This window comes from Mesocricetus auratus, unplaced genomic scaffold (assembly GCF_017639785.1).
Source record: "Mesocricetus auratus isolate SY011 unplaced genomic scaffold, BCM_Maur_2.0 Super-Scaffold_6730, whole genome shotgun sequence".
NCBI classification, from domain to species: domain Eukaryota; kingdom Metazoa; phylum Chordata; class Mammalia; order Rodentia; family Cricetidae; genus Mesocricetus; species Mesocricetus auratus.
The window spans coordinates 85,592,866-85,615,397 of NW_024429184.1; the positions used below are offsets into that span (position 1 = coordinate 85,592,866).

Sequence of the window (22,532 nt, forward strand, 5' to 3'; positions counted from 1 at the left end):
TAGTCAGCTTTCTTTGTGTTTTGCATGCATCCTGTTCCATTTTCATTAAAGGTATCTCCTCTTGAGGAACCGTGAGCTTTGCTTTTCAATTTGTTTTTGGGATTCTTTTTTGAATGTTTTGTTTCACTGTCAATACCGCCAACACTTGGAACAAATGAACAGTAGCTGTGGTCTTACAGAACAGGGCTGTGTGCACAATGTGGAAGGAAATGAAACGAGTGTCAGAGACAGTTTATAAAAATGGCACATTTATTGCTACAGAACGGTCATGTACATGACTTCATCGAATAACTACAGATGGGAACAGGTAATGGTCTAGGCCAAGCTGGGTTGTTTGCCTCTTGAAGGAAGTCCAGCATACAACCTGTTTGGACATTTCTACAAATCAGAAACACACCAAAAACATGAAAAATCGAGGCACTCAGCCACACATTGAAAACAAGGTGTAACTGTTTATCTTTTTTTTGAAATGTTTTCCCTTTTTTTCTTTTTTTAACAATTTTTAAAGTTTTTTAATGCTGCAGCTATGTGTACAGTCGCAAAAAAAAGTTTGTACTGCGACCTACAACTAAAAACAAAAAACAAAAACCAACCAAAGAAGCTACCATACAGTTTCATCTCGGTAACACATGGTAAAATAACATCTTATAAATAGTAAAATAAAGTAACAAACTTTTACTCATAATGATTCCAAAAATCTACAAAGAAGAAATATTCAGAATCTGACAATTTTTTTGTAATATTCATGGTATAAAAGGATTGCTCCTGCGAAAAATAAGCCAAATATATTTTTTATTTTTAAATTTAGTTTTTTTCCTACTAGGGTGTACTACAGTCTATTTTATAGCAAAAAGAGCACTAGACAGACAAAGCTTTATAACAAAAAGCCAGGCACTGATACATGGTAAATCTCTGCTTTTTTTTTCTTATCTTCACTTAATTGCATCACAAGTAACAAGAATGAAAAAGGCCACAGTTCATATATTTCACCATTACATATGTCTATAATACTTGAAATGAGCATATGGTAAAACCAGCACTGCACAGAGATGAGTCACTTCAAGTCCCATGAGAAAGAACATCTCGAAAGAAAACAAACATAACCAAAGCAAACTCAAGAGGAGGCCTACAGGCCTTGGTGCCCCATTGTCTTGGAATTCATCACACTCCATCTTCACCTTTTCATTTATTTATTTTTTTTAACTTATTTCCTTTTTGCTTCCAGTCAGCTGGCAGACTACATTTTTGTGCTTGTGTATGCTGAATCATTTCATTCCTGACTTAAGTTCGGTTTTGGACACAGATCATATTCTGCCTGTTGGATGCAAAGATGAAAAAAATCCTCTTACCCCCAAGTCTCAGTTCTACTCCCTCCCACTTCCCAACCCCTCATCAAAACAAAGATCACAAATAATAATAATATTAATAATAAAATAATAATAAAAATCAAGAGATAGGAAAAAAAGTAGAAAAACAAAAGGGAACAAGGAGTCGGAAGACTGAGTCAGAATGGGTTGTGGGACCGGGTGAACTGACTGCTATAGAAGCATTAGTGTTCCTCTCAGCTACACAGAAGACGAATGGCAAGAACTCCTACATGGACAGATCCCTAATTCTGCATATTCATAAATGACTCGAATGTGGAGGTGGATCAACTGTTCCAAGTTGCTTTCCAAGTCTGAGTCTCTTCAACAGATCCCTAATCTATGCTTCACCATCATCATATATATCTAGTGTAGTATGGACCCTTATGAAATGTTCACATAGTATTTTAATCCTGTCTTCTGCTAAGTTTCCTTCAAAAATCCAGTGCAGGAATACCAATATCTTACCTGGGTTTGATAATTACAAAATAACAACAAGAAAAAAAAAACACATAAAAAAGGCCATATTCCCTTTCTTCTATTTTGTTTTTCTTTTAAACTGGAGATACAACCCACTTACTACAGAGAGGGTCAGATCATGTTTCTCCACCAAGCAGAATGTAGCCAGCAGCTTCTGGTGGCCTTTAGGGAGTCTTTCGCTTATTTCCAAAAGGAATTTGACAATAGCTGTATTACATTACCAAGTAATGAATACATCCAAGCTGGTGAACGAGAAATTGCAGCTTTTCCTCTGTTTGAGTGAGAACAAAATATAAAAGCACCAATTGGAAAAAAAAATAATCAAATGACTATGTTCATTTTTTTGCTTTGTTTACAGATTTGAAAAACTTTAATTCCACTTTAGTAAGCACCTTTATGATAACTTGTATCAAAAGTGCCATTCTGAAAATGTACATCAATGCAGGGAGTATTTCCAATTCCCTAAAGAGTAAACACCGTATTCTCTTTTATACACTTATCCTGAATGTGATCAGAGTATACCTGCTTCCTATATAATAATGTTCTTAGGGATACCCGCCTTGGTAGACTATACAAAATGAGTGCAGAATGTATCACGAAAAGGAAATCCTTCACATGGTGAGAGAGCAAGTACACATGGTTTCCACGTTTAGGGAGGAGGGAAGACATCATTGTCTTCCATGCCCTTCTTCCAGCCCCTTTGTTCGCACATTTCACAGGAAAGCCCCGAAGAACTTTTCATGACATTTGATTTCTGCTGTTCTCCTACATTTTCAATCCACCTCCACATTTTAGGAACTTATCAACAAATCAGAGCATTTTAGTTTTATCGCTACTGAACATATTTACAGTTTTCAACACACACAGGCACACATACACACGCGCCCACACATACACAGCTAATCAAAATGTTTATGGGTTTGTAAAAGGTGACCACGTGGTAACTATCTTATTTGTTCTTACATTTTCAGAAATGAACATAAATTTCAGATTCTTGTAACTCACTATTTCATTTAAATGACTTTAAAAAAAAACACAGTTTAGAAAAAAAAACAAAAAACCTGATACAATGTATTAAAACACATAATAACAAGAGTCTACATGTAAAAATATAACTTTTACATACACAGTTTCAAAATAATGATAGGTTTGCCATTGGTTGCATAAAATTTACAAATGTGTTTCATCACTATGTAAAACAGGACAACAGGTGGGGCGTTTAGACCATTTCCATGGATTTATGGCATTTACTCAGTGCTGATAGGTGGAAAAACTACTTCAACAGGGATTTTTTTTTCTTAATACATGCCAAGATTGTGTGGCTGTAGAAATAGAATCCAGTTAGAGACAAAAGGATGCCGACAGATGCTTAAGTAGGAGCACTACTTGCTTACTGCACTACACACCAAAGTCAACCATTAGGAAGATTTAGGATAGGAATTGGTTCAATTGTGCCCAGAGTCAACGCTAGCTATCTGATGAGTTGCTGTGCCATAGTTTGATCTATGTTTCTATCAAATGTTAAGTATAAACTTCATTCATACTGGCCAGAGAATACTGCACTACCTCTCCTCCTGAAAGTGCAACTTAATGCTTTAGGACTTATAAGGCTTGTTATAATGCTGCATGATTAGTTGGCATTTTTCAGACAAAGGAGGAGGCAGGTAAGTCATCTACTTTTTAGTAAACCCATTTTGAAAAAAAAAAAGCAAAGAAAATCAATCAACTCGGTCACACTACTTGCAATTTTCTCATTTGACGGTTTTTGAACTTGACTTTTTTTTAAAGTTTTTGTATTTTTTCCAAAAATCTGACCATGTATTCAGAAACGCCTCACTGCACACTACTTCGGCTACACAGGTAGGTAACACTTGAATTGTTTTGTTAAATCACAGCCACTTTGATTATGTTATGTTTCCGATGATATAAACATTGGAAGGCACAGTGGTAACATTGTAGCATTCTAACCGTGTACCTCTGAAAATCCCAGGAGAGGGTCGCAAGGGCAGCGCCACAAGCCAGACAAACTCCTTTTGCCTTGCCTGGGCAATGCTGCATGTAATTTCTACACATGATGTGATTTTTGTAAGTCCTGTGTTCCCAAAAGACTGGAGAAACGACTTTCTACTATTTATGAATGAGAAGCAACAACAGGGTCAGCTTTTCGTCCTGCACTGCCCTCCAGTAGCAGAGTTGGCACTACAGGTTACGATAACAAACTGGGGGAAGGGACAAAAATCAGACGAAAAAAAATCCATATTTACAGTAAAATCTTTCTTTTAAAAAAGTTAATCAGTACTATTTTTGTACAGGAGAAAAAAGTCTGAAACAAATGAACAAAAGCTTACCATAGTCACTAAATTTTTAATATATATTTATATATATATTTATATATATATTTGTCATAGGTCTATAACATCCATCTGTCCCTCCTACCCTAAGGAATGGCTAATGTCATCATCTCGTTGCCATCAGGACGTTTGCTGGTTTTGTTATGAGGGTAGCCGGGCTTCCCCTATTCAATATCCGGTAATTAGAAACACTAGCTGACTTGAATGCCAACAAAAACGTTCATGTCGTTTTCTTCAGAAGTACACTTTTTCATTATTGCAAGTTTACAATTTTTTAAATTAAATATTTTTTTCAGACTTACAAATTAATTATATTTTTTTTTCCAAAAGAAGTTTAGGCACAAATGCATTGCTCCACAGTGTGGAAGGATTGCCATTCAGTCTCTGGGCTGTGTCTCAGCCTGTACATACCGCTTCGCACATTCAGAATGATATGTTAAAGAAGTCGTCCCTCAAGTTGCGCTTTTTTTCTTTCTTTCTTTCCTTTTTGTTTGTTTTTCTGCTTTTTGATAATTGGGAATGCTGAAACCTCTTGCGTCTGCGATTCATAACTACTCAGACTTGTCTTATATTACAAAAAAGGGGTTAAGGAGCAGTGTTTATGTGGGTTTAGGACAATACAGCTGTTAAGGAAGTGGTCTCTTGTTTTAATGAAGCAAGGTGGCAACTTGGACCTGAGAAAGGAAAAGGAGAAAAATAATTAATATAGTGACAGAAAACGATTTAAAAGAAAATTTTAAAGCCCTCTTTTTCAAGAAAGAACAGTATTGGCGAATCTGGGCAGCACCAGCTGTTTGTGCCTTGTATGCCACTGGGGACTGGGGGGGGGCGGCAAGTGCACCCGGCATACCCTTTCACATCTGTCCCATGTGATTCGCTGCATCTCCCATCCCAGGGTGTGGGCCAGCCAAGGATAGAGGGGGAGGCTCTGAGGACACTTTCTCTTCCTCCCTTCTTTTCAGACAGGCAGCTTTCGGGTTCAGATTCCTCTCTGTGGGATATGAAAGCACAGGACATCCAGTCAGCAGGGCTCTGCAGAGGGTGGAGAAGTTCTCTGTCCATGCCGGACACACAGACCCCAATTCACATGAGAGATGAGGGGAGCAGTGGAGGAAGGTGCACAAGGAATGGACTCATCTGACTGCCATTATCTGCACCCAGAATCTGAACTCTACAGCATGAAGGCAGGCGTGATGGCTCAGGGCCTGTCTCCCTGCACGTGACAGGCAGAGCCAGGGAATTGTGAATTTAAGGGCAGTCTCTGCTACATGTAGTTCTCGGCTAGACTGAGCTACACAATAAGACCCTTTCTGAAAATAATGACAACTAATTTAAAATGATGAGCTAGGAAGATACATAGCTCATTGGGAGTGATTACTGTGTAAGCATGAGGACCTGAGTTCAGTACCCAGCATCCACATAAAAGGTGGAATGTGGTGGCAAGCTGCTAATCCAGCACTGGCAAGACAGAGATAGGCAGATCTTGGCCCTCACTGGCTAGCCAACCCTAATCTAATTGGTAAGCTTCAGGTCCCAGTGAGAGGTCCTGTCTCAGGAAGCAAGACAGACAGCCCCCAAGGAATGATGCCCCAGGCTAACTAAAATTCAACTTACAACACGCGCGCGCACACACACACACACACACACACACACACACACACACACACACACACACCCTACAAAAGCAAAGAATGAAATTAGGTAGGCCAATCATGTCTGATAATTGACCGCACAAAAGGAAAAGCTGTAATATAACACTAGTTGCACTAGTTAGAAGAACACATTATAACTTAATTACAGGAGACAGATTTTGATAGAGCCCCCCCCCAGCAATTCTTTGGAGGGTGCTAAAGCATTTATCTCCTGACCTCGCACTTGCTGCTCCAGGCTGAGGATGACAGCCACAGCCTGGTGGAGAATCAGGAGCTTGGTCTGTGGTTTGTCGCTCTTCAGGTGGAGCTGTACCATGCGGCCCAGCTCCTTGAAAGCCTCATTGATATCGCGGACCCTCAGGCGCTCACGGGCATTGTTGGCCATCCTCCGTTCCTTCTCACGTTCTGCCTTCTGCTCTGGGGTCAGGTCTTCATCATCATTATTGCTGTAGGGCGAGAGGAATGGGACCTTTTATGACAGTGTGGGGGAAAGATGCTATTTGTATCACATTACTTTGAGGCTTGTCAGATCCATCCTTGGCAGAAATGTATCCATTTGACCTTCATCTGACCTTGGGGTTGGTTTAGGAAATGCATACACAAAACTTTTGGTTCCTCCCAGGGATTTTACCCAAATCAAACAGCAGAGGATGATCTGGACTCCGGCAGGGTCATAGTGTGTCCATCCTGGTGTAGGGGACACAGAAGGGGAATGAAAACTTCATGCGCTATGAAATATACATATCTCAGTCTTAATGTAGACAGCCACCCAGGCTCAGCTTATACTTGTGAAAACACAAATGATTACTTAATCTTTAAAACTTTTTCATACTGTGATATGTGAAACAGGGAAAAATAAGTGATTGACAGTCAGATTTTTGTTAGTAAAGATAAGCCATGTTAATAGGAGTAGGAACTAGAAATGTCAGAGAGCAGACAGTGTCCACATCCAAAGACTGTCCAAACCACCGACTCTGAGTCTTGATTCTGCTTTCCTCTACAAATTAAATGAGAAATGGGTGTGTATGTGTGGGGGTGGGGTGGGCGGATGATACCATGATTTCTGCGGTCTTTCAGATGACGGATGCTTACGATCTCCAAAATAAGTTGAGGAAACCTGAACTGACATCAGCTATGTAACACAACAGAAAACCCGAACACCTCCTCTTTATAACCAACCAGGATCTCTGTGAGTCACAAAGGAAGCCAAACAGGATTCTCTGTTAGAACTAAAATATCCTGTGACTCATCACAAAAGAATGGGTTCAGTAGGCATAAGGTTGGAGTCTGATCATCTCTGGTGGTCACAGTGGCCTTTCTGAGACTTGGCTATGGAAGGTGACTCTGTGGATGAGCCACCTGGAAAACATATCTCTCACAGATGGATTCAAGGACCCTGGATTTGAGACATTTTGAGGGATATTATAAAGAAAGGAGAGTTGGGGGAGATGTTTTGTCTCAAAAGACTCACCAGAACAAAAACTCCAGATGAGATATCACTAGCAAAACTCTTCTGGATTCTCAAATTGAAAAGCACGGGGGCCGGGGGGTACTACACACACACACACACACACACACACACAGAGAGAGAGAGAGAGACAGACAGAGAGACAGAGAGACAGGCAGAGAGAGAGAGAGAGAGAGAGAGAGAGAGAGAGAGAGAGAGAGAGAGAGAGAGAGAGAGTGCGAGCTTTCAGTCCAAGTCACTGGGTACAGAGACTTGAAGAGAAGCTTAAAATCCCTAAAGTCCAAATTGTTCAGAGTCAAGAGGAAGAATCTTCATACTGAAGATGTGGAAGACTAGCTCTTCACTGTACATAATGAATGCTGACTTTAAATGAGTATAGCCTTCCCACGTGGCCTGTCCCTGAACTCTTGGAGTCCTATTTAGGATTCCCTTGCCCATGCCTGTATCTTGAAGTGCTTTCCCTGTTTCTTTCTGGTTTCAGGTTTTACAGCAGGGTCTTCAACCCATTCTGAACTGATTTTTGTACAGGGTGAGTGTCAGGGACCGAGTTTCACCCCTTTCTGCATGTGGTCTGCCAGTTTTTTCCAACATAGGGAAGTAGAAGCATGCATATGCATACTGTGGGATGCTAACAGGAAGCAAAGAACAGGAGAGTATGAACATGTTCAAAGTCCATAGTAGGCTTGATGGGAAATACCATTATGATATCCATCACCATTGTGAAACCCATCACTATGTACAATGAAAAAACGAGAGAAAAGAAAATCCTCAGGTGGCATTCAAAGTGAAAATAGGGCCGAATACCTAGGAGGAGCTCTAACCAAGAGAAGCATTCTTGAACTCTGTAAAGTACCTGAGGAAGTAAGGATGCTCAGACAGGTGTGTGTTGGGGTGGGGTGGCATTAAATGCTTACTTCGTGACCTCCCAACCAGCACTGACTATGCTGCTATGAAGGAAAGTCAGTACACCGCTGACTGAAGGCAAGTGCAAGGCCTTTCTTTCTCTGTTTCCTCATTTTCCTCCCAGCTTCTCCATTTCCCTCTCCCAGAATTTCTGCTAGGGGTGGGAATGCAGCCTGCGATTAAATTGTCCCTACATACCATTAAGCAAATAGTTGAGTCTCTGGTAGGCCTGTTCCAAAGCAAAAGGCTGGCAATATTTTTCAGAGAGTGACCATGTGTCAAACTTTACATAGGGGGAACCAGAAAATGGGAACCTGTCCTTAAACAGTTTTCAAGCTAATGATTAATTAGAATTAGTTATTTACATAAATAAATTCCTTATGGACCATTACTTCACCGCAGACTCTGTAAGGCATATGTTATAAATGGCATGAAGATAACTGTTAACAAGAAGACACCTAATGGTAAGTAAAATCATGTTCTGAAACTTCAAAGAACCAATTAATATGTATACGTTATGGCCACTAAATTATCAAGAACTCACTTGGCTACCAGAGAAACTATTCAGGATGTGAAATCCCCACCCAAGGATTTCTTGCCAATGTGACCGCAAATCAGGAACTACAGTGATTTGGGGGGAGGGGATAGAAGCACTTAGCATCTCTGCACCTAGTAATAGCAGGACTTAGAATATAATTTGTCATGATAGTTACAAAGAAATGAAAAGGCACTGTGGCCACAACTCATGAGAGACTCCAGCTATAGCCCTGAGAACTATGACCTTTAAAAGAAGCTGTAGTCTTGGCACAACTGGGTAATCTGCAAAGAAAATTAGCCCAAAGGAATAAAGGCAATGTACATGGGTCCCGAGGAACCCTAAGCCATCTATCTGATCATCAGACTCAGTTAAAAAAGACTCATTGAATTAAAAGATAGCAGATAGTTAAGAACACCAACTTGAAGCCATTTCCCTGCAGTTGTGGTTTTAGTAGTAGGAAGGGGAAAAAATTAGAATTTATTTTACATACAGCAACCTGTTCAGAATAAAACTAAGAAATCAGAATTTTCTTACTTAAAGACAAGCAAAAAACATACAGTTGTATATACAATCAATTGACTCTTTAGCGTGGCTAAAATCTCCTCTTTAGAAATATTTTCTGACCAAATTTGAAGAATACAGTTTTAACAAGAAACTGTTTTCATTTGAATCAGGTACAAATAATTTTATGGTGTGCAATTAGCATTGGGTCCAAATTTGTAAATTCAAAGCCAGTTAGGCCTCACTAGAATACAGGCATCTTAAATGATACCTGAAATACTTCTAGAACAGGCCTTTCATTTTCTTTCCATCTGAGGCTTTACCTGCCAGGAAAAAACTGAGCAGTTTCTTCCTGTTCTGTTCACTTCATCAAAGTCCAATAAAGGAATTAAATGAAGCGACAGTATTATATACTGTTACCTAGATCTTGACCTAGTAATTGATTTGATATCCTTCTTGTCGTCATCTAATTTCTTGTCCTCAGAAGATTTTGTGTCTTGCAGGTTCTCATCGCCCTCATCATCGGATTTGATCTCGGAGCTGCCAGAAGACACACTCTGGCCCTGGAGACCGGGTGGCATTCCTATAGGAAATGAATATTAAAAAGAAAGAAAGAAAGAAACAGAGATCAGCTGATGTCCAGAGTTCTGTGGACATCATAAGTACATTTGCCCCAGAAATGCAGAGATTCCTTCCAGCCAGACCCGGGTTCCTCCTGTCACTTCCCCGTGCTGTCTGGTGAAGTTTCAGAAATGCACCTGTGGAAGCAAGTTTTCCTTGCATCGGCTCTGAGGTTAAATTCTATTTTGCAATCTTTTGGAGTAGATGGTAATTTCACTGTCTACAAAACATCAACTTAATTGCAATGAAAATCATAATCATGAAAATCATACACCTCAATGTTCTGATTAAGAACCTGAGTAAATATCAGCTATTATATTGAGTTTCTTCCATATGCAATGATTTAATAGAAAAATGTCCTTAGAATATAATTCCCAGAGAGTACGCTAAAGATGTGCAGTCAAGGCTTCAATAGATACCCTAATGATACTCGGAAATTAAGCTTCTCTTATGTTTGAGGTGTAATCAGAATTTACAAATGGAACCTATGGAAGGGGGTGCACCGTTCTCAGGAGAAATCTGAGATTTGAACTTTGCTCCGCTGCTCATGTTCACACATCATTTGAAAGATTATTTATTTGTTTGTATGTGTCTCTGTGAGAGTATGCTCACATGTGTGTGCCTGTGACACACCTGTCCTCAAGAGGAGACCATCCAACACAATTCATTGTTTTTCCTTTTTGCTTTTCTAATGCCCCTACATTTCCTTCCATCTTAAACCACAATGACAATTTCCTCCTTATCCACTTGGAAACATCTGGTACTCTTCCCTGGCACTCTCGCCCTGCTCCTTTGAGGCGGGATCTCTCTCTAAAACAGGGAACTCATGTTCTCTTGGTTAGTCTGGAAGCCAGAAAGCTCCAGTGGTCCTCTTGTGTCCTCTGTGGATGTGCAGGGTGTGTTATGTGACATTTAAACTCTGGTCCTGTTCATCGCTCATCATCACTTTTAGCTACTCTCTGGCCTTCATATTATAGTTGAAACATGACCTTGATGTTAAGTATTTCTCAGGTTGATGGATACCTGTCACAAAGGTCCTTCCATTTATAATCTGTGTACTCTAAAAGCTTGGACTCAGAATTTGTTTCATGAGCCAGAAGCACTCTTATCAACGGGGAGCCCTGAATGACACATGGCTCTACCGCTACAGAATTAGGGCCTCAGCTACAGTTTGAAAACCACACAACAGAGAAAAGCCACGTGATCATTATTGCTTGCATAAAAGTGAACTGTACACCTGTATCTCTAAAAAGAATTCAGTATCTGTATTGGTTAGCAGCTGAAATCTGGTTATAGGAATTCCCAAGGTAGCATTATCATGTCTATTTTAAACATGGGGGAAATGAGAAGACATCATACATGAACATTGTTCATCTGGCCCATGAGTAGCACAGGCAGTTGAACCCAGGTTTAGTCTTTGTAGAACAACTTCCTGGAGACATGAAAAGTCCTTGTAATGAAGGAGGTGGAGAAGCATGTCGTTATAGGGCTTGACCACCCCAGAACAACAACAAAAAAATCCAACACAGTTCATTGTTTTTCCTTTTTGTTTTTTTAATGCCCCTACATTTCCTTCCATCTTAAACAACAATGACAATTTCCTCCTTATCCATTTGGAAACATCATTTTCAGGCTACAACTAACCATATTAGAGGAACCGAATGAGTAAAATGTGGAAATAGCTAAAATAAAATTTCCTCTCATCAGTCTGTTGTCTCATTCTCTCCTGAAATGGGACTGGGATATCAGAGGATGTCTGAGGAAAACAGTCACTGAAGAAACACAATTAGCTGGCCAAATTCTAGCTACTTTCCCATTATTTACCACGTTTATACCAAATTTGGCTCTTGGCTTTCTGCCAGAGCCTCCAAGATGCTGCCAGGGACCCCTGATATCAATGTGAAGTCTATTGTTTAGCAAAGGTCAGAATGCCTTTTGAGGTGACTTACCTCTGTAAGGGTCTTGGGGTGGGTTCAAGTCAGGGGAAGTTGCAGACTGGACAGGAAGCTGTGGAACCGGAACCTGGTTTGGCAGGAGAGAATGACTGCCTCTCAGAGCTACTCCATCTTCACGGTGGGCCCCAACCTGAAACAATAAATGGAACTAGAGTGCTGAGTATGGAGTGAAGGGACAACACCTATTTTCCAGGGCTAGCTGGGACTCCATGCAGGAAGGGTGGCCTGTGAAAAGCCATCCTCCCACTGCATCTCACTAGAGGGCGCTAAAGGACTGAACACGCACCTTAGTTCTGTGAAAAAAAAAAAACCAACAAAAACAAAAAACGGGGGAAAAAAATCCAACACTTAACACTCAGTAAGATGCCATGCCTTACATCCAGTGACAAATATGGCAGAGTAGCTCAGGCAGGTAAAACGTCAAATTGTCTCCCAGGGTGCTGCAGCGGAGCGCACTGATTCGTACCCATCTGTCTTCTATCATGTCCGCCAACAGATCTGACAATTATCTTAATGCCCATATGCTTAATTGTGGGCTTCTCAATTCCCCCATTGCTATCGGAAATCCTACAGGAATTTCAATTTGGCATTCGACTTTCATTTCAGGGGATAAGATTCTCAGGCCTGCCATTTCCCCCCGCATAATGCCAGCTAAGTCTCTGACAGCGGAAGCTCGAGCAGTATGGGACATAGCCCCTGCTCGGTACAAATATAATAAAATGTCACCTGGCTTCCCCAAACTGGCAGCCTATTCCAAATTAATGTTCACTGTATTCCATCAGCTGCTGAGTTCCGAGTCCAGAGGGGAACCATTTCTGCCAATGCCACCACACCGGAAAATGTACCAATAAAGGTTTTATTAAACACACCAGTAATGCCATCATTGCTATGTGAGGATGTTTGGACGCTTTTCCAGCACACCCCCCCCCCTCCGCCATCTCCACTACTCTGATCCTAAGAAAGACACCATACTGTAAATATTCTTTGTGTTTCCAAGAAAAGAAATTATAGAGTTCAATGTGGTTAAAAAGAATACCACCGAATTTTATGAAGTGGTATTACCTACTCTGGGGCTCAGACACAATGGACTCGTGGTACTGGGAGTGTGGTTGCTGACTTTGAAGCACATGCCTTGGGGTAAAACCATTAAGCATTTGTAAACCAAGGGAACAGGAAGCACTAACATTTGCCTCTGCGTTTCCAAGTGGTTAGTTAGCCCACCATCCAGTGAGTAGTCACTCTAAAAAGTATTTATCCATAAATGTATACTGCTGTGAAACATTTTTCCTAATAAAAAATAGAAACACAAAACGAAAATCTTCAGTCTTTTACCACCATAATTTCCAAAGATGTGAATCAAAACTACTACACCACTACTCAGAGCAGCCAAGGATTTTGTATGTATCACCTTTACACATACAAAGACCCTGCCAAGTGTGTGCTCCCCCACTCTGTCTCTCCGTCTCCCCATCTCTCCCTCCCTCCCTCCCTCTCTCCCTCTCTCCCTCCCTCCCTCCCTCCTTCCCTCCCTCCCTCCCTCCCTCTCTCCCTCTGTCTCCTCTTCCCCCAAAGCAATAAGAAAGAGAACAGTTCAGGATAGGGAAGGAAGATCATATAAATCACTGTCACTGTTTACAATCAAAGCTCAGCTGGCGCAGCAGAGGACTGAGAAGCCCTGAGTGTGACTGAGCATTTCAGCTGTGACAACAGGGACAGTCTAGGTCTGTGCACTTGGTGACTGAACTTTCTGAATGGCATTTACTGACTTTCCATAAGGCTTCTTCAGATGTACCAACACCCTGCTCGTGCCCTGCAAAGCAGCCCACTTTGTTTTGAGCACGGATTGTCATGGCAGTAGATCCCATCCACTAGCCCCGATGTCAGTAACAGAGCTCCAGAGAATATAAGCCCTCTCTATTCTAACCAGGCAGGTGCATGCCCAGCCTTTCACTGAACCCAGATCTCCTGCAGGTAGGCCATGGTTACCTCAGCCCTTCAAACACTTCTGACCTGCACTCTATGAATTTTTATTTTCCTTTGGAACAAGAGTGGTTGGTTTTGCTTTGTCATTTTTACTTTGGAAGCCCAATGCATTAAATGTCTTGCATTTCCATAGCGACGATTCTAGGTTGGAATCCCCAAAAGTGACTACAGATTTGGCCTCAGTATAGACAAAGACTCTTTTTCCATCACAACAATTCTACAGATGTACACAAGCCTGCTCTAAAAGGTACCCGTGGAAGAATTGAAGACTGTGTGTGTGTGTGTGTTTATTTAAAATAGTTACTAAATGAATATTTTCCCTTCTGGTTCCCACGAGAAGGAGAAAGAACTTACAACCAATTACCTTGCTATAGCCTTCATCTCAGCTGCATGTGAAAGTCAGGGTCAGAGAGTTAAAAGAGGAAGGCAGAGTCCCAGTGTCTGCTTTCTCTGAGAGATGTGAGTAGGTATCATAAGATGTTCAAGGGCAAAAAGATACAGATGGCACTACAGGTCACTGAGTACTCCCCAGGCTTATCATAAACAATTCTAATGTCATATGGAAAGCAGTTAGTGCATGAACAATGGCTATGTACACAACTACATGCTTCAACTGAGAATCCTTGCATAGTGTACACAACGGATGGCTGACGGAGCTGAAGAACCCTCAAGCCTCAAGTTAAGGCCACCCATGGCTACTTTTGCATTCACTATCTCCGTTCCATTCAGATCCATTCGGGTGAAGTCCCTTTGCTGTACTATGGTGGGAATATACCAGATGTTTGTTACCTTGCTTTTGTCTTTTATAGATACTTTCAAATATCAGTCATTTTCCACACGGGAAGTTGGGTCAATGTGCTTCTGATGCATCACTGTTTTCTTTGTAACTATGTATATTTTGGGTCAGAATATACCCTAATTCTTGCACAGCCACTGAAATTCTCCTGCATTAGTTTATCATTGGGGATATTCAAATACATTTAGACATGTAGTTACTTGTTGAATCATACAATTATCATGCAATTTAAATAACACTTTCTGAAGAACATTTGACATGCTAAATTCATAGAACATAAAGTTCAAAAAACTAGCATAGTGGATTTCAACCTGTGGGTTATGACCCCTTTGGGTCCTTTCAGAGAGATCACATATCAGATACCCTGCATATCAGAAAATTAAATTACAGTTTCTAACAGTCACAAAATTGTAGTTACAAAGATATGTGATAATTTTATGTTTGGGGGGTCACCACAACATGAAGAACTGTATTAAAGGGTCACAGCATTAGTAAGATTGAACACTACTGGATTAGAAATCAGGTAAAACTTTATTTCAGAGAGAAAATGAAAGGGTAAGAGTCACTCACCCAACAACTAGCTGCAGAACTACAAAGATCTAAACTAACTCAGAAAGCTTATGATATTGAGCAATTTTACTAAGCATATAAATTACAACCAAGAAAGGAAAGTGAGTTAAGGGGCACATGGGGCTTGCCTCCTTGGAGCTTTTTTAAGAAAATGTGTGTGTGTGTGTTTGTAATACATTCATAGGTACATATATGCATATACTAATACTACAAGCATATAAATACCTGTACATTCACAGACCTGAAATATTTTTCTTTATTACAGGGGAAAAAATCAGAGCCGAACACCTCAGGCCAAGGCCAAGATGTCTAACTAAATTACAGAATTTAATATTTGCCATGACTCTTCCAACATAAATAGATTTAAAAGACAAGCAGTTTCAAATGAGGTGGCCGTTGGCCAGGCTGATTTTACTCAGGGATGCAAGGAGCATCTTGGTAAACACCCTTGTCCTTATCCTCAAGCTAACAACAAACACCACAAACAAAAAAGACATTCAGTGCTTTTGCTCTCTTTCTTTCCAGGGAGTATTGTGAAAGTAATTATTCTGTTGTATTTAAGAGGCCTATTTCATGGATGGGAAAATGTATTAAATTTCATTTGGCAGTTATTCAATTCTAGTTAATGTTATCGCCAGAGATAACTGCTTCCAAACAAGCTTTCAGACCCTAGTCCCTCCCACTCTACCATAATCCTTCTAAAAAAGCAGGATGGAGACTTTTGGCAAATGTCATCATTCCATGTCTAGACCGATGAAACAATGGCATAAAACCAGATATGTTATTGAAACATTATTGAAAACCGATACTTGTTACTGATGGCTTGATGTTTGTTATTGATGGCTCCCAGTTTTCAGAAAGCACTAAGGAATGAGCAAACATCATTTCTCATGTTTCTCGAAACACATACACACACACACACACACACACACACACACACACACACACCACAAATTGCGGGGGGGGGTGGCTTCCTGTCATGGCATACTGACATGGCAAGCATTTCTAGTGCTCAATGGTAATCTCACATGAAATATCATTTATACACGACAGTTAAAGGATACTGAATTTCACCTTCATCATCTTGCTAGATCTCTTTCATATTATAGGAAAGTAAATTTATTTTCTCCTACGTAAAACATCCGTTTATGTCCAAAGTGCAACTTTTAAAGAGGTAGAGATTGGATGGAAAATTTTTAGTGGTTCACAGATGGAATTCAAAGGTCATAAAAGGCCAGCAGAGGTTCAGTACTGTGAGGAATATATCAAAGACCTAGGGTCTTGTAGAACACAAGGTGGAACTCTAGAAGTCAACCATTGTAGGAGAAATTCCTAACATACAGGATATCCTTTACCACAAATAAAACTTCCTATTTGCTCAGTTTTTTAAAAAATTGTCAGACTTTTTTTTTAAACAACCACATAATTAAAAATTTCAAGGGCTTCTAATTTAAAGCAGGTTGGGATCCAGTTTCTCTGTTTGGATCTGCCTTGACTCTTTACATATTATTGGGAGACGATTTCATTACCCCCATGAGAATATCTAATTTTTTTTCAGGAATTTTATGGCTTTATTTACAGTTTGTTTGAAATTTAGTGTGATTCATTTTTGTGCAATTCTTCGAGATTTATTTAATGCTTATTCTCCAGATAAAATAATTTTTAAGGTGACTTGAAAATTTTGAGATTGGTTTATTTTATGGGCATGAGTGTTTTGCCAGTATTTATGTATATGGATCAAATGCATGTAGTACCTACAAAGTCCAAGAGATGATTCAGGTGCCCCTAGAATTGGAGTTACAAATGATTGTGAGCCACTGTGTAGGTGCTGGGAACCAAACCCAGGTTCTCTGTAAGAGCCCCCAAGACTGTTAACCACTGAACCATCTCTCCAGCCCCTTCAAGATAATTTACATAGAATCTAACCAACTGTGGCTTTAGCAGTATGCATCTATCATGTGACCAACCAAGTCAAGCTCCTGGGACCATCCATCAAAATGATCATAATGAATGATTCTGTGATATGAAAGCTGAATTCAGTTCATTTTTTTTTAAGTTTGCTATGGTGGATCTGTTTCATTTCTCCCATCTGTATTTCTACTCTCCACTGCTTCCAACTCTTAACCACATGTCCTCCAATGGTGGTGACATTATGGACGCTATGTTCCCAGTCAGGACTGTGGGGGAGGTTAGCATATCCCAGATCATCCCTGCTCCAGGCACCAGGCTACTAAACCTGTTTTATGGACCTAGAGTTGATCCAGCTGTAGCAAGTCACACCCATCTAATGTGAGGATGACAGTGGGGGCCTGCAGTTACCTGTAAGAAGCTTTATTTTGTTTAGAAGCCACCTGAACACTTAGATGCACACTGGCAACTGTGGATCCCTCAAGGGTACCTGTACGCATGCTCTTGCAGCTGACTTCCCTGTAAAACAGGGGTTACACAGACTGCCTACTACTAGGGACATGCTGTGACACTCAATTCTTACTTAGTTAACCTATCTGTGGGAAGCTGGGGAAGCACTGAGTGACGTGTGAAGAGCACACAAAGTTCTGAGGAAACATACATTGTTGACATGATCAGGGTCTTGCCAAAGACCTGTGCCTGAGACCCATGGTGACGGCCAAGCCTTCCAACCATGGGGAAGCTCAGAGTGATAGCCAAACCTCTCTCTGGTCTGAGTGTGAATGTTGACAGCATGTGCAAATTTGAGTGTTTATGACTGATTGGTGTACACAAAAACTAGCAACCACAGCATCCTCCTCCCAGATATTTCTCTCTGGATACTGCTCACCTATAGAAACCTCCTGCTGAGACTAGCTAGCCCCTCCCTCTATGCTATACATTATAAACGTGCAGTCTCGGGTTGTTATTGTACTTGGTGCTGTTCCATCAGAGCAAACGTAACCCATATGATCCCAGTTTCTATGTACATGTCTGGTGTTTCCTTTGTACTTTCCCTTTCTTCATTCCCTCTCTGGTCCAACCAGCTTTCTAGTACCAAGCTGTGTAGGACGAGGTACCCAACAAATGCCTACAGTAAAGATTTGTAGAAGGAACAAAGGCATAAAGAAATTTGCCCAAACGTACAAAATGTTTCTTTTCCATCTCTTTGTAAATCTTCATCTTTGGAATGCTATGTTCTTTTCCCAGGATTTGGACCCTTAGTTAAAGCTCAGCATAGTCAGCGTTCTGTGGACCAAATCTATGAGTTCCATCTTCTGCTGTTGATCCTTTACTGGGTACCCAGGGACTAAGTCAGCTGAATCTTAGTTTTAAATTGATCAGTCTGAATCTCTGGTATCTACTCATGACTCCTCATATGTTGAGCTCCCTCCAACATTACTGTGGGCCAACGACTACTGTGGACTAGTTTCTTATCTCGACAGCTTCTGTTTCATTACATCCATAGTCATCAACCCATCTCTAGCCCCTTCAAGACAGTGCTGATCTCAATAATTCTGCATTTTGCCATTGCCTTGCTGGGTCTGGTGGAGGACAGTACTCTGGTTGAGTCATTAAAGAAACCACAGATAAAATACATTTAAGGACATTGTCAAATGGCACTGGGCACAGACTTCAAACTTTGCTATGCATAAGGCCAATGCTTGCCTGGGGTTATGAATGCCACATGGAAAGGGCCTGGGTCCAGATCACGAGACATCACTATCATTGCAGTGTGCAGGTGGATATTCCCCAAACAGCCATGATGGTACACATGGCACATATCCAAGAGAAGAGGTCTGACATTTATAAACTTTGATAATGTCAAATATCCATTTTTGCATGTTTCTGTCCAATAATAAACATTCCGTTTAATTTAGCAAAGGTCTTTCAGATGTCCATATGCACGGCACTCTTTAGGTACCCAGAGGAAAAGAAGTAACAAAAGACAGACATCTACTACTTAACAAACACATTATAATTGTGGCATAATATCATTATGATATAAGACAAAATAAGACGGACGTCTTACAAGAGAATAAGGTCACCGAGGGTTTCAAAGGATGAAGTCATATCTATTTGGGAAAACCAGGGCAACTGAGATATGTTTTGAAGGACAGGGAGGATTTTGATGGCAGTTCTCTAAACCTCTCTGTAACAGTCTGATATTTGACACTAATTATATAATCTCCCAGCTGTAATGGGATATTTTTATTTTTACGTCAATAAATGGCATTACACAGTCTCTGTCTCTCTATGTCTCTGTCTGTCTTTGTGTGTTTCTGTCTGTCAGTCTGTGTGTGTGAATGTGTGTGTGTATCCGATTCTGTGTCTGTCTCTCTGAATATGAAGCAAGCAGCTAAAAGCTGTGTGTTAACATGTGTTTTCATATTGTCAGACTACAGATCTCTGACAAAAACCAGATTTTTGTGCAGACCATTCTAAAGCTCAAACTCTGCTACAAAGCGATCACATAGGGCATTCTGGACACACATGGCACCTCACTCTGTACGCGCATATTATTGGCTCAAATGATTCGCTCTTATTTAACTGCACTGACGTCTTTCATCTCCCAGCTATACAGTAATGGTTTCCATATGACCAGTGGCTGCTATAAATAAGATCAAAAGCAAAAGAAAGGATTTAATAAAAGAAAACGACATTAAGAGTAGCATTAAATCAAGAAGAAAATACCAATACCCATTTTTAAAAAATTCTTCCTTTTTTTGAGACCAAGGGATCACAAAGTACTAGAGTACCTTACTGAATGCTTCATGGAGAGTCACCTGCAAAGAGCAGGTGTGCAGAATGTCTGTCTGTGTGTATCTGACCATGGCAAAGACTCAGCTAGGGTGGAGAAAGAGGCATAGGGACTCCTTTGGAGTCTTCATGGAGAAGTGGCAACAGACTCAACAGCTAGTTTGATATCGTGAAAACTATAGCGGAATTGTCGACTGCAAACGCCGTCTGTCTCTGCCCCTTTCTGTCCTAGCTCATGAGGACAGACTTTGGTAATCCTGAGCTTCTCAGAGATCACAACATTGCTCAACTCCAGTCCATGTGTTCTGAGAAAGGAAGTTTTTTTTGGCAAGGCAGATTTGATATACAGAGCCAACTTCCCAAACAAATTTTCTTCTAGTTCTTAAAAAAAAAAAACAGTTTACAATGTTAATCTCAATTCCCGACTGAATAAACAGCTGCTAATAACTGCTGCTTCCAAACGCAGGGGCCTGGTCCCTCATGGTAAGAGTAGTGGGTACCTGTCCTGCCCTGATTTCTAGGGGTTCCTCATGTTTCTTGTTTCCTTTTTTCAAAACTGCTTTTATCAAGTGGCTTAATTTCTCCATTTTCCCTTAGACAGCCTCCTAAGCAAACAAATAAAACAACAAAACAACAATAACAACAAAAACCCCACCCCAGACACTTAGGCTATGACTTATTTAAAATAGTAGTTATTTTGCTACTGGCATGTTTAAAGAGGAAACTCAAGCACTTAAAACCCCAGAGGACCAGAAGAACCTCAGACCCTTGGAACCATAACCCTGGAGAGGAAATGACAATTTTGGATTCTTTCATACTGAGCTAATTATTCACTCAAGGGCTAGCTGTGTTCAAAGATTCTGTTTCTAACAGTATTGCTAATGCGATTACTTACTTAGACTGGTTGGTGTCCCACAAAGAGGAGCAAACTTCAACACTTTTTCCTCTAAGAGGAAGTCCCCTGCAGCAGATTCCTGAGCCAGCTGGCCCCTGGCAGTTTTCTCTCTTGTCCAAGAGCACCTGCTTCAACAGTGACCTCAGTTCTATATCTCAAGATTCAGACAGTTCTCAAAACAGCTTTTAAAACAAAAGCCAGCTGTTTCCCATCTAGTCTACAGGGGGAAAATTGGGCAGCTTACAGAAACATTACCCAGAGACTACCACTCTCCAATAACTTTCACACACTCGCAGCCCCACACCAGAGCTGCCTGTGTGCAGGAGGAGCCGGGGAGAAGGCACATGGGAGAGGAAAATGTGCAAACTCACTTCTGTGGCTTTTCACAATACATCCAATTACCTGCTTCCAAGGGCTTGTGGCTATTGTACGACAATGCTTCCCCTTGCTAATATCGGACGGATCTTTCGACTAAACTCAGCTTTACGGTTTTCGGGTGATTTATGGGTAGAGGGGAGGCCAGAATTAAGCACAACTGTGAATGTCAACCAATTAGGTCTGACAGAGGACACAGCTTCCCACATTTTAGGTTTTAACCCCAAAGCTGATGCTTTCCTCAACACTCTTCTTGCTCAGAACCAGTTCTGTTTTTTTTTTTAACACATGTTTTCTAAGCAGCAGCTAGGATACTTTTGATTTGAAAAATTTACTGCCACAATAAAAGTTAAACTAACACAACGGCCATGGAATTTGAAGAAATATAAAATGGCCAAGGCCTAGTCTTAGCTTTTAAACAGTGCCAAGCTACACCAGTATTTTCTGTTTTGGTATGAATGACATAACTGAATTACTTCATGAACTGCTACTTTAATTCCCAAGGGTGGAAAATTCCATGAGTTAATTTAATTTGGATGTTAAAAAATATACATGAAAACTCACTCTTCCTGTGGACCCTCACGTGCAATGTTCCAACCAATGGCTGGAGCCAAGGATCTGTGGAGCAGGGACTTGGAACAGCCTGGGCTACCAGCTGCAAAGCCAGACCTTATTGTTCTTTGAGCATATAAGCGCCTTTCTTTTTAATTTTTTGTTTGAATCATGTTTATGTTCTGGCTTAGTTATGGCTTTCCCTAGCATGGCCCTCTGCAACTGTTAAAATCCTGCATGGACTCTTGCCTAAGTTTAAGTTTTTTTTTCCTAGTCTGATCACTACTTGCAGCACTCTGTAATTCTACCTTGTCCTAAAACGAGGTTGGCCAGGATAGGGTTCCCACGAAATCCTAGATGCTCACACCCCTAAGCGCCTCCATGACATCTATAGAAAGCTGAGATACAAGGACTGAAGGAAGATGTGGGGTTTCCAATGTGCTCAATGGACACTTTTCTCTCCAGAAGAATCCACACTGTTACAGTTTTGTTGTTGTTGTTTTTTCTTTCTTTTTACAATGCAAGGGTTGCTCATATGCCAAGTTAGGGGCAATTTAACATTGTGCTCTCAGATTTAATAAAAAGATGACTATGGTACTGAATGTCATGACTTGCCTTTTCTGCTATTGTTTAAGAAGAAAACAACCAACATTGAAAGTATGACAAAGATATGGGGTTACTTTTAAATGTGCATTTCACTTTCCCATATGAAAACGGGGAGTAGGGGAAGGTTTAAAAATTTTATTTGCTCATAGCACATGGCTACAGGATGCTACATACGTGCTTTGGATTTGTTTGTTACAGGCGCACAGAAAGCAGGA

The 22,532-nt window shown here is 40.6% G+C and overlaps 1 protein-coding gene across 16 annotated transcripts in view; it reads right to left on the reverse strand.

Moving 5' to 3' along the window:
• Positions 1-231: 231 nt before the first annotated feature.
• The window catches only part of Tcf4 (transcription factor 4), a 333,223-nt gene continuing 310,922 nt past the window's right edge, over positions 232-22,532 (reverse strand). For 12 of the 16 annotated variants that reach the window (XM_040741637.1, XM_040741642.1, XM_040741636.1 and 9 more), the window contains 5 exons: positions 11,828-11,963; positions 9,678-9,840; positions 6,064-6,293; positions 5,046-5,186; positions 232-4,869 (listed from right to left, as the gene is read on the reverse strand). In XM_040741637.1, the coding sequence (XP_040597571.1) occupies positions 5,050-5,186; positions 6,064-6,293; positions 9,678-9,840; positions 11,828-11,963 (666 nt within the window). In that variant the 3' untranslated portion in view covers positions 232-4,869; positions 5,046-5,049. The remainder of the gene's footprint in view (positions 4,870-5,045; positions 5,187-6,063; positions 6,294-9,677; positions 9,841-11,827; positions 11,964-22,532) is intronic. The other 4 variants (XM_040741640.1, XM_040741639.1, XM_040741648.1 and 1 more) reach the window with 1 other exon arrangement.